This window comes from Equus quagga, chromosome 12, assembly GCF_021613505.1.
Source record: "Equus quagga isolate Etosha38 chromosome 12, UCLA_HA_Equagga_1.0, whole genome shotgun sequence".
Classification (NCBI taxonomy): Eukaryota; Metazoa; Chordata; class Mammalia; order Perissodactyla; family Equidae; genus Equus; species Equus quagga.
In genome coordinates, this window is record NC_060278.1 from 101,448,741 (window position 1) to 101,461,338 (window position 12,598).

Below are 12,598 nucleotides of genomic sequence, written 5' to 3' on the forward strand. Positions count from 1 at the left end.
GCTGTTACTGGAGTTGAGCACCAGAAGGAAACGGTTAGCATTTAACTCCGAGTTTCCGTTAGAACCCAAGTGCAGTCAGATGTCTACTCAGTGAGGAGCAGAGGAAGGCGAGGCCAGCTGAGGAGGAGGTAAGTGCCCAGCTCCTCAGACTCGCTCTAACACACACCCACTGAAGGGCATGGCAGGCAGGGTCACTGGGTCACGGGACTCACTGTTCTCGCTCTCTTCCCACATCACCAGCACAAACAGGGGGCTTCGGACAAGCGAAAAAATGCATGTTTAACTGCACAATGCATTTCCCATGAGCTGTTTGAATTTTCTACCCCATCTTCATTTTGCCTTCTACTCTCCTCCTCCCAGCAGATGACATCTCTGGGGCTGTGTGACCTTAGGCAAGTTGCTTAACCTCTCTGAGACCCAATTCTTCCTTCCATTAAATGTCCTCATTTAATGTTGTGAGACCAAAACAAGAAAATGGCAGCTAAACACTTTGTAAATAAAAAGTGCCTGATAAATAAAAGATTTATTATTGTTAATCTCTGAGACAAAGGCTGACAAGCCCTTTCAACCTCACTCCCTCCACCTCAGAATTCTCCATATTGTTATGGAAATCATTCTCCTTTTTACCTGTTTCAAAAGAAATTCATAGAAGCCTCTCTCATTTCCTCCCATCTCCTCTGTAACCTACATTAAATTTATAGTAAACTATAAATCCCACAAAAGTGCGGAGAAAGCATTTTCTGGCATATTACTGTAGCACTAGGAGCAATTAGCGTCTCTAGAGGGAGGTGCTCAACGAAGGTTTTCTGTATGGAGAGAAGGAAAGCAGGAAGGAGAAGAAAATCATAACCAGACATATGAGCACGTGTTTATTATTAAAATATTATTACAACAAGTGCCCAACCAAACAAATCGAGGCTGCCGGAAGTCAAGGGAGCGGGTACCCTGGGGGGGGGGGGGGGTGATTGGAAGGGAGCTGAGCGGAGCGTCTGGGGGGCTGATAATACCCTGTTTCTTGATCTGGGTCTTGGCGCTATATTGAGGATGTGCGCACTTTTCTGTCTATGTGCCACCTCTCAATAAAAGGGAAGAAGAAAGGAGGAAAAGAAGACATGCCCTTCTGCGAGAAACGACTCGGGCGCCGCTCACACCGCTGCCTGGTAAGGAGACGGGGACGCCACAGGCAGCCCTGAACTTCCACCCTGCCCCTGCCACATGCAACACGGCGGATTCCGACCCCACCTCGTTCCGACCTCCTTTAACATCTCTCTCCATTCCACCCGAAGGCACAGGATGTTCTCCACCTCACACTGTGCTTTCCCGTTTTACATCTCCATTCCCCATCAGGCCGTCCCTTTACACAGGGCCACCAACACACACTGGGCACAAGGGTCCCGAGCTTCGGTTTCAGCCAAGGAAAGACCCCTTGCTAGTTAGTTGTCCTCATTTTACTCCTTAAACCAAGATGGAGCACATATTTTAATATAAGACTATATAAACCCTCCAAGAAAACATCGGCGTATTTTTATAATTTTAGTAAAAGCAGGAAAGACGTTTCTCAACGTGTCACAAAAACCAGAAGCCACAAAGAAAAAAATCAATAGGTCTGACTACATAAAAATTTTAAACTTCTGTGCCAAAACATGAAGGAGATCAACTGGGAAACAGTAATTGCAATTAAGATCACAAACAGAAGGCTAATATTCTTATGATAGAAAGAGTTTTCAAAAATCATTTTTTTAATGAGCTCATCAACAGAAAAAACTGAGCACAGGGCATAAACTGGCAATTCACACATGTATTTAAAAATGCAAATGAACAGTACACATAAAGAAAGATGTTCAGCTTTGCAAATCATTTTTAAAAGGCAAATCAATATGTTAAATATTTATTCAACGTCTATCAGATGGGCAAAAATTAAAAGGTCAAACAGAACACAGTGTTAGCTCAGGTGCGTATAGTAAAGAAGCTTCTCAGGAGGGGGAATTAGCAGGGGGAGGTTTATCACACGAATCCAAATATAAAGCGTGTACACCCTTTGACCTAGTGATCCTGTTTCTACGAAAATGTTGATGACATAAACATTCAGAGATTCTACTGGAAAAAACAAAAAGCTCATCACGCACAAAACAAAAGACAGACAACAAACTGTGAAAAAATATTTGTGACATGTGACAGATGACAATTTGATACTATTTTTTCTATAAAGCATTCTGACCGATTAATAAGAAAAAGAAGAACCTAAATGGAAAGGAGACAGACCAAAATAGTAACAAATATATGTAGAAAGATGTTCACCTGTATTACAACAAAAGGAATGAAAATTACAACAACAAGATACCATCCATCACCCAAAAGACTGGAGAAGAATAAATGTAATATTTTTTAACTCCTGTATATCAAATACACCATAATTTTTTTTAAACCAGATGAGGTCTATGCAGCAGAAATGAGAAACTCTTACAAATGAGTACGAAAAAGCTAAGAACCACAACAGAAAAATGACTAAAGGTCACAAAAAGTAAGGGACAGAGGAAGAAACAAAACAGACATATGCAAAGATGGCCAACCTTCCAGATAATCTAAGAAATACAAATGGAAACAAATTACTTATTTTTCAGTCAAGTTATTAAAGATTAAAAAGAATAATTAATGACTTGTTAGTAAATGACTCGAAAGTGGAGAAAAATTGGGGGGGGGGGGCGGGAATAACAGTTCAGCGGGATCTGGGTGGCCAAGCGGCGGAAGGGGACAGAATGGGCAGGACCACTGCATGTCCGGGGGCCGTGGCCAGGCAGCAGGCAGTGGCTCTGCAGAAGCTGAAGGGCCAACCGCTCACTTCTTCAGTCGTCAGGCGAACTGAGAGACATTCCAGATCACGCTGCAAATACAGGCAGGCTGAGGGAAGACAGCGCAAGAACCTCAAGGCAGAGCTAATCGCCGTCCATTTCCATTAGGTGGGTCTGAGGATGGTGACCACGGCAGCTGTGTGTAGTCTGCGTCCCCTCCCTGGTCATGGAGCACCCTGAGTGAGCATCTCTTGGACTAAAGAGCCACCGCACCAAGCAGGGGAAAATGGGTTGGTGGGAGGGAGATATGACTGAAAAGGGAAAAACATTCATTCTTCCAATAGTAAAGGCAGCAAGTTGCCAGGAGTGGAACTGTGCGTTAAAAATAGGATGTGTTATTATCTATGTAAGAAAACAGGAGCAGCTGCACAATGAGCTCTGTAAATTTGCTTTTGGAGTAAAGCGCCTGGGTTCTAGGCCCAGCTTTGCCTTTCAACTGCTGTGTGACCTTGGGCGAGTTACTTAACCTCACGGAGCCTCGGTTTCCTCATCTGCAGAGTGCGGATAATACCAGCACCCTCCTCGTGGGACCATCGGGAGGGTTAAGTGACAGGCGCAGTGCACAGGTGGGCGGCACCCCACTGACACCAACCAGCGCTCCCGCTCCCTGTCACCCCACTGTTCAAAACCAAAAGACACCACTTTCTACATCATCTTGGAGTTTTAAACAGCAAGGCTCCAACTCAGGCCTGTGGCCCTTTCCTGCGCTCTGGGGCCCCTGCACCGGCAGGACTATTCAGAGCCCTCGTGGACACAACTCGTGGCCAGAACATCCAGACTGACCCAATCTCTGGGACAGATTAGGACGTCAATCTGAAGTGGCAATTAAGGGTCATTCCCAGAGTGGACGCTGCAGGAAAGTCCACAGGCCAGAGCGGCGTCTCTTCTAGACGTCTGGAAGCGTCCGAGGGTCAATGGGACGTCAGCTCAATTCCCTGGGGGTGCAGGAACAAGTGGAAAACGTCACGGGACTGGCAACCGATTTTCCCAACTGACACATGATTATTCTAATTACACAGAAGGATTGTCTTTCCTTTCCAAATTGCTAACATACCCCTCAGAAAGGGCGCCCTACCTGAAGCGATGACAGTGCCGGCCCACAGCGCGTTCTCGATGCTCAAGCTCTCGCTGATCGGAGGGTCACTGTCCTCCTGGAACACATCAAACGGACACACGTTCATCTACCAAGGTCTGGGCAGAATCCACAGGCCGCTTCCAGCCTGCTCCTCTCAAGACAGGGAGAGAGGATGACCAGCCTTTGGAAGCCCACAGCTCGGCCAGGAGCCAAAGACGAAGCTCATAAAACTATTATCTTTGGAGTTTTCATCCCCAGGGAAATACTTGAAAAACCTGGTTCATGATTTAAGCAATGCAGGCCTCTAACACTGAAGAAATGGTGAGAACTAAGATGTGGGAATTCATCCATCAGGAAAACAGATTTTTGCTGGCCAGTCTTACGACGTATAGAAAGAGAATATGAACAATTTAATTTGGGTTCTATAAATCTATCAGCCCAGATTCCTAAAACAATTTAAATGCAAATTTAATTTCTATTTGGAAAGGTTTGGAAGTGGCTTAAAAATTCTAACAGAGGTGGACAGGACTTGTATGAGTAAGAGAGGAAATGAGCTCATCTGAGGGAGACAGAAAGAGCGCCTGCTCTCAGGCGTCACAGTCCACGGAGATTATAACAATGCTTGGCTCTGAGTTGTCGGGTAACTCAAGCTGCTCAGAGGCTGGAAGAAAACCCCAGTTGTGTTGACCTGACCGAGAAACACGATGCCAACCTTCAAGGTGGGACCCTCGCAAGGGAACCTACCCCCTCCCTCCTGGGACAGAGCTCCTTCCTGACAGAGACTCGTCCATACTTCTTCTCAGGCCAGCATCGCTCACACACACTCTAAGACGGGATTCCAGGTTAAGCTGAGCTTACTCACTCTGGTAAAAGTCCCCACGAAGTTGTGAATGTCAATATTTGGCTCTTCTGCATAGACATACGATCGAATCTGAAGAAGATCCTGTGCGACAGAAGTAACATTTGGGAGTTACAACAAAGCCAGTGTATGATTAGAGAGACGGCAGGAGGCATCCACTGTTTTTCAAAAGCAACTGTATTTCCCAACAGAATCAACAGGCTCTCAAAATTATGGGGCAGGCGGAAAAAAGGCAAACTCTTCCAATAAGTAAGTTTAGGAATTGCTACATGCACTACCCCAAGACACGCTCAGAGACTCAACAGTGAAGACACTGCTCACCTGGCCTTTCCCACCCTGGGCGACAGAGCCCCCTCGGCTGCACTCTGGTTTACGAGATTTGTTTATGGCACTGAAAACACTCGCTCACTCGACAGAGAGCTATCGGGCACCTACTCAGTGCGAAGCCCTGGGGAGGGCACGGAGGGGAAAAAGAGAACAAGATCACCCCCAGTAGGATGGCTACTATCAAAAACCAGAAAACCCAAGTGTTGGTGAGGATGCAGAGAAGCTGGAACCCTTGTGCACTGTTGGTGGGAACGTCAAACGGTGTAGTGGCCGTGGAAAACAGTATGGTGGCTCCTCAAAAGAATTTAACATAGAACTACATGCGAACAGCAATCCCACTTGCTGGGAACTGAAAGCAAGGTCTCAAGGAGGTATCTGTACAGCCATGTTCATAGCAGCATCATTCACAACAGCCAACGGGTGGAAGCAACCCGAGTGTCTACGAATGGATGAAAGGATAAACAAAACGTGGTCTATCCCTACAAGAGAATACTACTCAGCCTTAAAAAGGAAGGAAATTCTGACTCCTACTACAACATGGATGAACCATGAAGATATGATGCTAATGAAATAAGCCGGTCACAAAAAGACAAATACTGTATGATTCTGCTTACACAAGGAACCTAATCAAACTCATAGAGACAGAAGAATGGTGGTGGCGAGGGGTGGGAGGGAGGAACGGGGAGCTGTCGTCAATGGGGATAGAGTTTCAGATTTGCACGATGAAGAGTTCTGGCGATGGATGGTGGCGATAGCTGCAGAGGAATGTGAAAGTAACACCCCTGAATTGACCACTTAAAAATGGTAAGACGGTAAATCATGTGTTACGTGTGTTTTACCACAATAAAAAAAAAATTGGGAAAAGCACCCGGATCAGGTGGTCAGGCAAATTCGGGCCACGACCCTACTGTGCAAGAAGGGTCTGGAGTGAAGCAGCCGCCCCTCAGGCAGGGCCCGGGCTCTCTGATAACCACCCAGGAGGCCGTGGACGCAGCTGTGCTCGCTCGGCAGCCTCTCTGCACCACAGGAAAAGGCCCAGAGACAAGCTCAAAGTGGAGAGGAGAAAATTTGCAGAACAATAAGTGCAGTACGACTCCATTGACGTGAAACCACATGCCACCAACAAGCTTGTAGCTGTCCGTGAAAACATGCAATTAGGGGGCCGGCCCCTTGGCCAAGTGGTTAAGTTCGCGCGCTCCACTTCAGTGGCCCAGGGTTTCGCCCGTTCGGATCCCGGGCGCGGACATGGCACAGCTTGTCAGGCCACGCTGAGGTGGCATCCCACATGCCACAACTAGAAGGACCCACAACTAAAAGTATGCAACTATGTACTGGGGCTTTCGGAGAAAAAAGCAAAAAGAAAATCTTAAAAAAGAAAATCTTAAAATGTGTGATGAAGAAGACCTGGGGAGGCCACTCCCGACTGTACGGGACCCCCTGGAGGAAGAAGGTAAGATGTGAGGCAAAAGCTATGAGCAACACTTTCCACTTTTTCCTCGAGAGCTTTCCATTCGATTTGGTTTTTTAAAAACAAGAACACATTCACCTAGTCCTCCGGTCATCTCTGCATCTAATTCTTTTCATCCGTAACTTCGTTAAAATGCTGCTCCCCACGCAGACCCCTCCTGCCCACTAAGGCTGAGAGTTCCTGACAACAGGGATGGTGGCACCTTATCTTTCTCTGGACCCCAGTCCAGGCCTGGACCAGCACACACCGGGACGCCAACTCTGTGCTGTGGACCAGGCAGGTGTCTCCACGATTCTGGGCTCTTCCGGACTGTCTCTTAAAGAGAGTCCTTCAAATCACTGGGAGGATCAGAACCTCTCCTTTGGAGAAATCTTGCCAAGAAGTAAAACACGTCACCCAGATAAAGTCAGAATGCCGGCGCCTTCTAAGGATTCCCAGGGGCTCCCGACCACAGCTAGAAACTCGCTGCTCTAGAATCCGGGTCCAGAAATTAATGACAGTCGTGCTATTGCACCTCGTACTGGCATGAAAAATTGTGAGTACCGTGGGCATGTTTCTTGTTACCTCCCCTGAGACTCAGAACTTTCTTCCGCCCACAGCTTCCTCCCAGAACGCAGTGAGGAGTGGCGTCAGCTGGCGTGACCACAAGCCCAGGAAAGGCTGACATGTTCCACTTAACCCTTTCAGACCACTGATGGGGTGGGTCAGTCTCTGGGCATTTAAATTACATTCTGTGATCGTGTAACCTAGCCCACAGGCCACAGCCAACCCACGAGGCTTGTGTTTCAATGTACTCTTTGGCTCTCTACCCTCCCCTTTCACTCCACAAATCATGGCATGAGCGACGTGAGGCTGGTGTGGAAATGTGGGGCCCTGGGGAGCTGTGAGTGCCTGTTTGTTCCAACTACTTAGAGCAGCCCCCTGGAGAGGGCCTGTGTGCTATTTCACTGCTCTCCATGCTGTTCCATGCACTGCTCTCCATGCTGTTCCATGCACTGGGTATACAGCAGTGAACATAATGGGCAGAACCCTGCTCTCAAAGATACTGCCTTGAAGTGAGTGGAGTGGAGATGCAAGGAGAGGGTGGTCAGAAAATGCCTCTCAGGTAAGGAGACCTGTGCACAAAATCCGAGAGAGGTGATGGGGATGCCCCGCCAGGCAGACACCGGGTACGACTGTTTCCGGTGCAGGAAATGGCAGGGGGAAATACCGGGAGGCAGAAGCACACTGACAGAGAGGCCAGTGTGGCTGGAGCCAGTGGGCAGAGGGGAGACGGCTAGAAGCCGAGGTCAGGGCCTTAGCAGAAGGACAGATCATACGGGGCTCGCGGACGACAGGAGGGTGGGAAGATCCGTTCTCAGTGAGATGAGAAGCCTGTGGAGGTTGAGCAGAGGAATGACAGGCTCTGGCTCGCATTAAATTTTATGCATGGTACCTAGTCAAGGTTTCTTAAGATTTGAGCTTCCCTCAAAAGAGCTCCACCTCTGCACGTCGGGGCTGCACTCCACGTGGCCACATTACTTGGAACCCACAAGTGCTCAAGGGTCCCCGGGACCCCATACCACCCCACAGCCCCGCCTCACACGTGACATCCATGTGTGGCCCCGGAGGGCATCTGAGTCCGAGAGCCCCGCCATGGCACAGCGCCACCTTGTGCTTCTGCAGCGACAGCTACTCACGGCGGCAGTGGGGAGCCTCTGCGTGCAGGCCACGGGCAGTCGCAGCTTCCAGTCTGTCTCCCCGTCCAGCTGATCCGTCCGCAGGAAGCAGGACCCTACGGAAGGAAGTTGGGCACCATCTCTTCACCTGCAATTCAAGAGTCCTTTCCCGGCAGCTCTGAGCAGTGCCCGCTCTGGTCTTTGCGAAAATAACCAATCAACGGCCAACAACCAAAAGGGAAAATAAAATACCCATTTCCCTCTTCCTCCGTAAGCTCTGGGGTCAGAGGACCTGGGTTCAAGCCCTCACTCCACCACTCACTCACAGCTGGGCTAGTTTCTTGACCTTGCTAAGCCTCGGTGTGTCCTGTCTGAAAAAGGGGGAGAAAGGCAGACCTCACAAGCTTGCTGTAAGGCTCCAGTGGGGTGACAGAACCCACACGGTGGCTGGCACGGGGGAACCAGCATTCAAGTCCGTTTCAGGCACCACTTACAAGCACCGAGGGCCTTATTGGGAACTAGAGCTCCTGGGTTGAAGTCCAGCTCCACCACTTACTAGCTGTGTGCCCTGAGGCAGTTACCTATCCTCTCTGAGCCTCGGTTTCCTCAAGAGTAAAAACGGAGATAGGAGCACCAAGCTCATGTTGTGAGGACTAAAGAGTTGATCCGCGCAAACGGCTCAGGACACGGGAAGTACTGCATGTCCACTGCACATCTTACAGATGTCCATTTCAGACTGAGGCACAGGTCCCAGCACCGAGTCAGCTGTGTCATCAGACACAGACGTCCTGAGTTCACCAACACTGCAGTCAGGACTTCTGAGGACTCTAAGGAAGAACACTTCCGATCTTTTCTTGAAGAAAGAGAAAGCCTTTCAGAGACCCTGACCCTGACCAGGACCCAAGAACCAATCTGAGGACAAAGCTGCAGTTTTTAAAAGAAGACCATTTTAATCTAGCGCCTTTCACACCCTCTCCCAACTATTTAATATATTCTTCGTATAAAATTCCATCCATCCTTTTATTTGGTTCATGATAAAATAGGCTGCAGCAACCTCAAAGAAACATAAATGCAGATTTTTCAGAGGTTCAGAGATCTCTGATTGTGCCTGTCGGCTAGAGAAGAACAGCCTCACCTCCTCAAAACAACTGAAATAAAAAGCAAAAAGGAGATTTGAGTCAACTCACGGGCGGGAAGCCACCCCGAGAAACAAAAGCAAGGGGTAGAGCCTTGTAAGACACTCGAGTCGTCCCCTCAAGCCCGAATGGGCCATCGTGACAAGTATACTGACGGGTGCGGGCGGGCGTGGCCCCTCCGCTCCCGAGCAAGGGCCAGAGAGGCCAGCGACCTCCCTCCTCAGTTTCTCTACTGCCCCATCTCGTGACACATCGCCCAGCGTTTTCTCAGGAGAGAGAGGATTCCTGCTTGCTTCTGTTTGTCAGACACACTTCCTCGTCCCGCCCCCTCCTCACGCGGAGCTTTGCACAGCCCCTGTGCGACCCCCCCAGCTGTGACTCAGCATGCTTCCACCAACCGTATCTCTGGAGGGACCCAAATCTATTGACCTGCGAGCACCGAAAACATTGCTTTTTTAAAGACTGCTCTACGAAAAGAGAGGTTTTCACTTCGCCTCCACGGCTCCACAATGATCATCTACTTCTGTTACATTTTCAAATGATTATTTTGCCAAATTACCACTGAAAGGTTAATGGTTATTTTCAAAATTGGTCCCAGATGTTTACCGTTTTTTTCTGATGTCCTCAGGAAGATCATGTCAGCAGGGACCCGCTGATTCTGTGTTATGAAAAGAAAGACTGTTACTGTGAATGGCCATGTGTGGGGTTTCCGTCCCCCGCCCCCTGGCTGGGGAGGAGAACAACCCAAACCCACGGCCTCTCTTAAGTTTCTGCCTTTGTCAAAGGCAGATTTGGGGATTTATTTTGTTTTGAATCTGCAAAATCTTGCACGCTGCTGTTACGTTCCTAATCCCCTACTGAAATCTTATCTGGAAGAGAGGGCATCTCATTTTCTGGTGAATGCAATCATTACCTCCTGCAATTCCAGCCAGAGGAGCGGGGGCCCAAAAGCTGCCACCGCTGGCTCTCTTCCAGGCTGTCCGCTGCAACTAAAGACGCCCACACACCCCACTCACGCTTTCTGCTTCCACCAATTCTCCAGCTGGATGTCAGGTTTTGGGGGGATTTCAATAAGGAGGGCAAGAGTAAGAAGCAATAAAAGCCACTCTCCAAAAAAGAGGGAGCCAACAGCAGCCTTCATGTAATGACGAACAGCAAAGTGCGTCACAGCACATGGGGGTCTGTGTGGCCTCTGCACTGCCACCAGCACAGCTTCACCCTCCCTCAAATCAACTGTGGGTTCTCAGATTTAATCCTTTCAAAAGAGCACAGTTCCCTCCCTACAGAAACAAGATGCAACCCTTTTCTAATCAAATGTTATTCCAAGACTCTCCCGGGCCACCCTGAAGTCCAGAACCTTCCAAATACACCCAGTAACGAGAGACAGGAGGGTCTGCTGAAGAATCAAACGTGGTATTAACAGGGCTGTTTTTAAAAATGCATTTTTCTGGCCTTTTTACTGTTCTCATATTACACTTAACCCCTGCTCCCCATAAGATGATAGAAAAGCACAATGTTTCAGTCAAAAAATATAAGCTGAGATTGCTCAAAAGGTACATGAGAAATATTTTTACATGCCTATGTAGCAAGCAGACCTCCAGGAAAGACTTTAAGTTTAAAAAAAAAAAAGAACCCAAAACAACCAACACATCAAACAGGAAATCAAAATTTGTACTTGTGCTTGTAAGCAGGATTTCTGGTGAACCAGCGCGCATGAACCCTGAAAAAATATTGTGTGGGTGTGTCTCATGGGAAAGAGGTTTTTCTCCCCAGGCAAAGCTGTAGCGTAGAATACCGGAGAGCACACATTCAGTCAGTCTACAGGACACACAGATCACAGGTCAGGATCCGAGACGTGGTGGCGAGGCTTCCCCCTGACACACTCACACGGCGACCGGCACGTGATACAAGACCCGCTCACCTTCTCAACGATGATGAGATCGCCAACTTGGATGCTGGAGCTCTTCACCTTTACGGTTCCTGCAAAGAGATGGCCCAAGATGCATCACGTCTGAATCGTGTCAGTCCCGCATGTCTTTACAGTGTCTACAAGCCTGCCACGTCGACACAGAGCACCCAGAAGCATGTGCCCCATGCCCTGGCATCACCTCCTGCCTCTGAGAAAAGCCTTTCCTGCTGCAGAGTCCATTCCAGAAACTAAGCAACCCCACTTCTCACAGCACTGGAACAACCCACATCCCTCGAGTAAGACCTTCTCTCTCAACGGAGCCTTAGAAGCTTTTCTAAATCGGCACCGCTCTTCAGAGATTCATTCAGCCTCAAAAAAAATAAACAGAGAAGTGGGGAAGAAATTTAAGAGTTCGATCCATGGGGAGAAGGTCAATTCTGAATTTTCAACACCACCAAAAAGAAAGAAGCTAACCTAAAATGACTGATTCTTTTAAATTTGCAATTGTTCTAGAGTTGGTTTATATGATAATGGTCACACTGCACAACTCCTGCCGGATGCGCATCTGGCTGAACGACAACAGCCGGCATCAAACACTAACTCTGAGCTGAGCACTGGACAGACGCGGGCGCACTGACGCTTCAGCCCCTCCTCACGACAGTGGCAGAAGCAGCTCATACTGTCTCCAGTCTTCAGATGAGGAAAGGCGGCTCCGGGACGCTCCGTCCTCCCCCAGAGTCTCACTGTGGACGGGCCAGCCCCAGGACTCGCACCCCCACCTGACCCAGCGAGGGGGAAGAAACAGCGAGCTCACTTCAACTGGAAAAACAGTTACTGAGTCCTGTGAATTCACAGACGAAAGAGAACCCCCTGATCCAAAACACGCCTACAGTATCCGCAGAAGCCGACAAACCGGGCTAGAAGGGCCAAGACAGTCACTGGTTAGGTCCTGCGGGCCAAGAGGCAACACTCTCAATCCTCCCAACCACCGCTCCCCTAACAAGGCTAAGAGTCTTGTGTACATCTGTGCTTCACATTTTAAAATGTGCACCGGGCCATACCAAAAAAAAGCTGGTGGGCTGAATTTGGCCCACCAGCTGTAGACGCAAACCCAGGCTGGTGAGAAAGACAGCTAGAGAGCTGCCTTAGTGTACACTAGCGTGTGGAATGAGGGAAGTGAGTCCTGTGTGCTAAGGGAGCAGAAGGGAGGGAAGTCTCGCCCTCTGAGGAGGACCTAGAACGGTGCCAGCACCCAGAAGGCACTTCATTATTCATTCAACAAGCAAACGCCATTTACTGAATGCCTGCTGTATGCCA

The 12,598-nt window shown here is 48.8% G+C and overlaps 1 protein-coding gene across 4 annotated transcripts in view; it reads right to left on the reverse strand.

The window, feature by feature from the left end:
• Positions 1-12,598, reverse strand: part of ATP9A (ATPase phospholipid transporting 9A (putative)) — a 126,145-nt gene that overhangs the window by 67,163 nt on the left and 46,384 nt on the right. For all 4 annotated transcript variants that reach the window (XM_046678932.1, XM_046678933.1, XM_046678934.1 and 1 more), the window contains exons 5-9: positions 11,294-11,352; positions 9,979-10,030; positions 8,258-8,352; positions 4,787-4,867; positions 3,925-4,000 (exon numbers count right to left, since the gene is read on the reverse strand). In XM_046678932.1, coding sequence (XP_046534888.1) covers positions 3,925-4,000; positions 4,787-4,867; positions 8,258-8,352; positions 9,979-10,030; positions 11,294-11,352 — 363 coding nt within the window. The remainder of the gene's footprint in view (positions 1-3,924; positions 4,001-4,786; positions 4,868-8,257; positions 8,353-9,978; positions 10,031-11,293; positions 11,353-12,598) is intronic.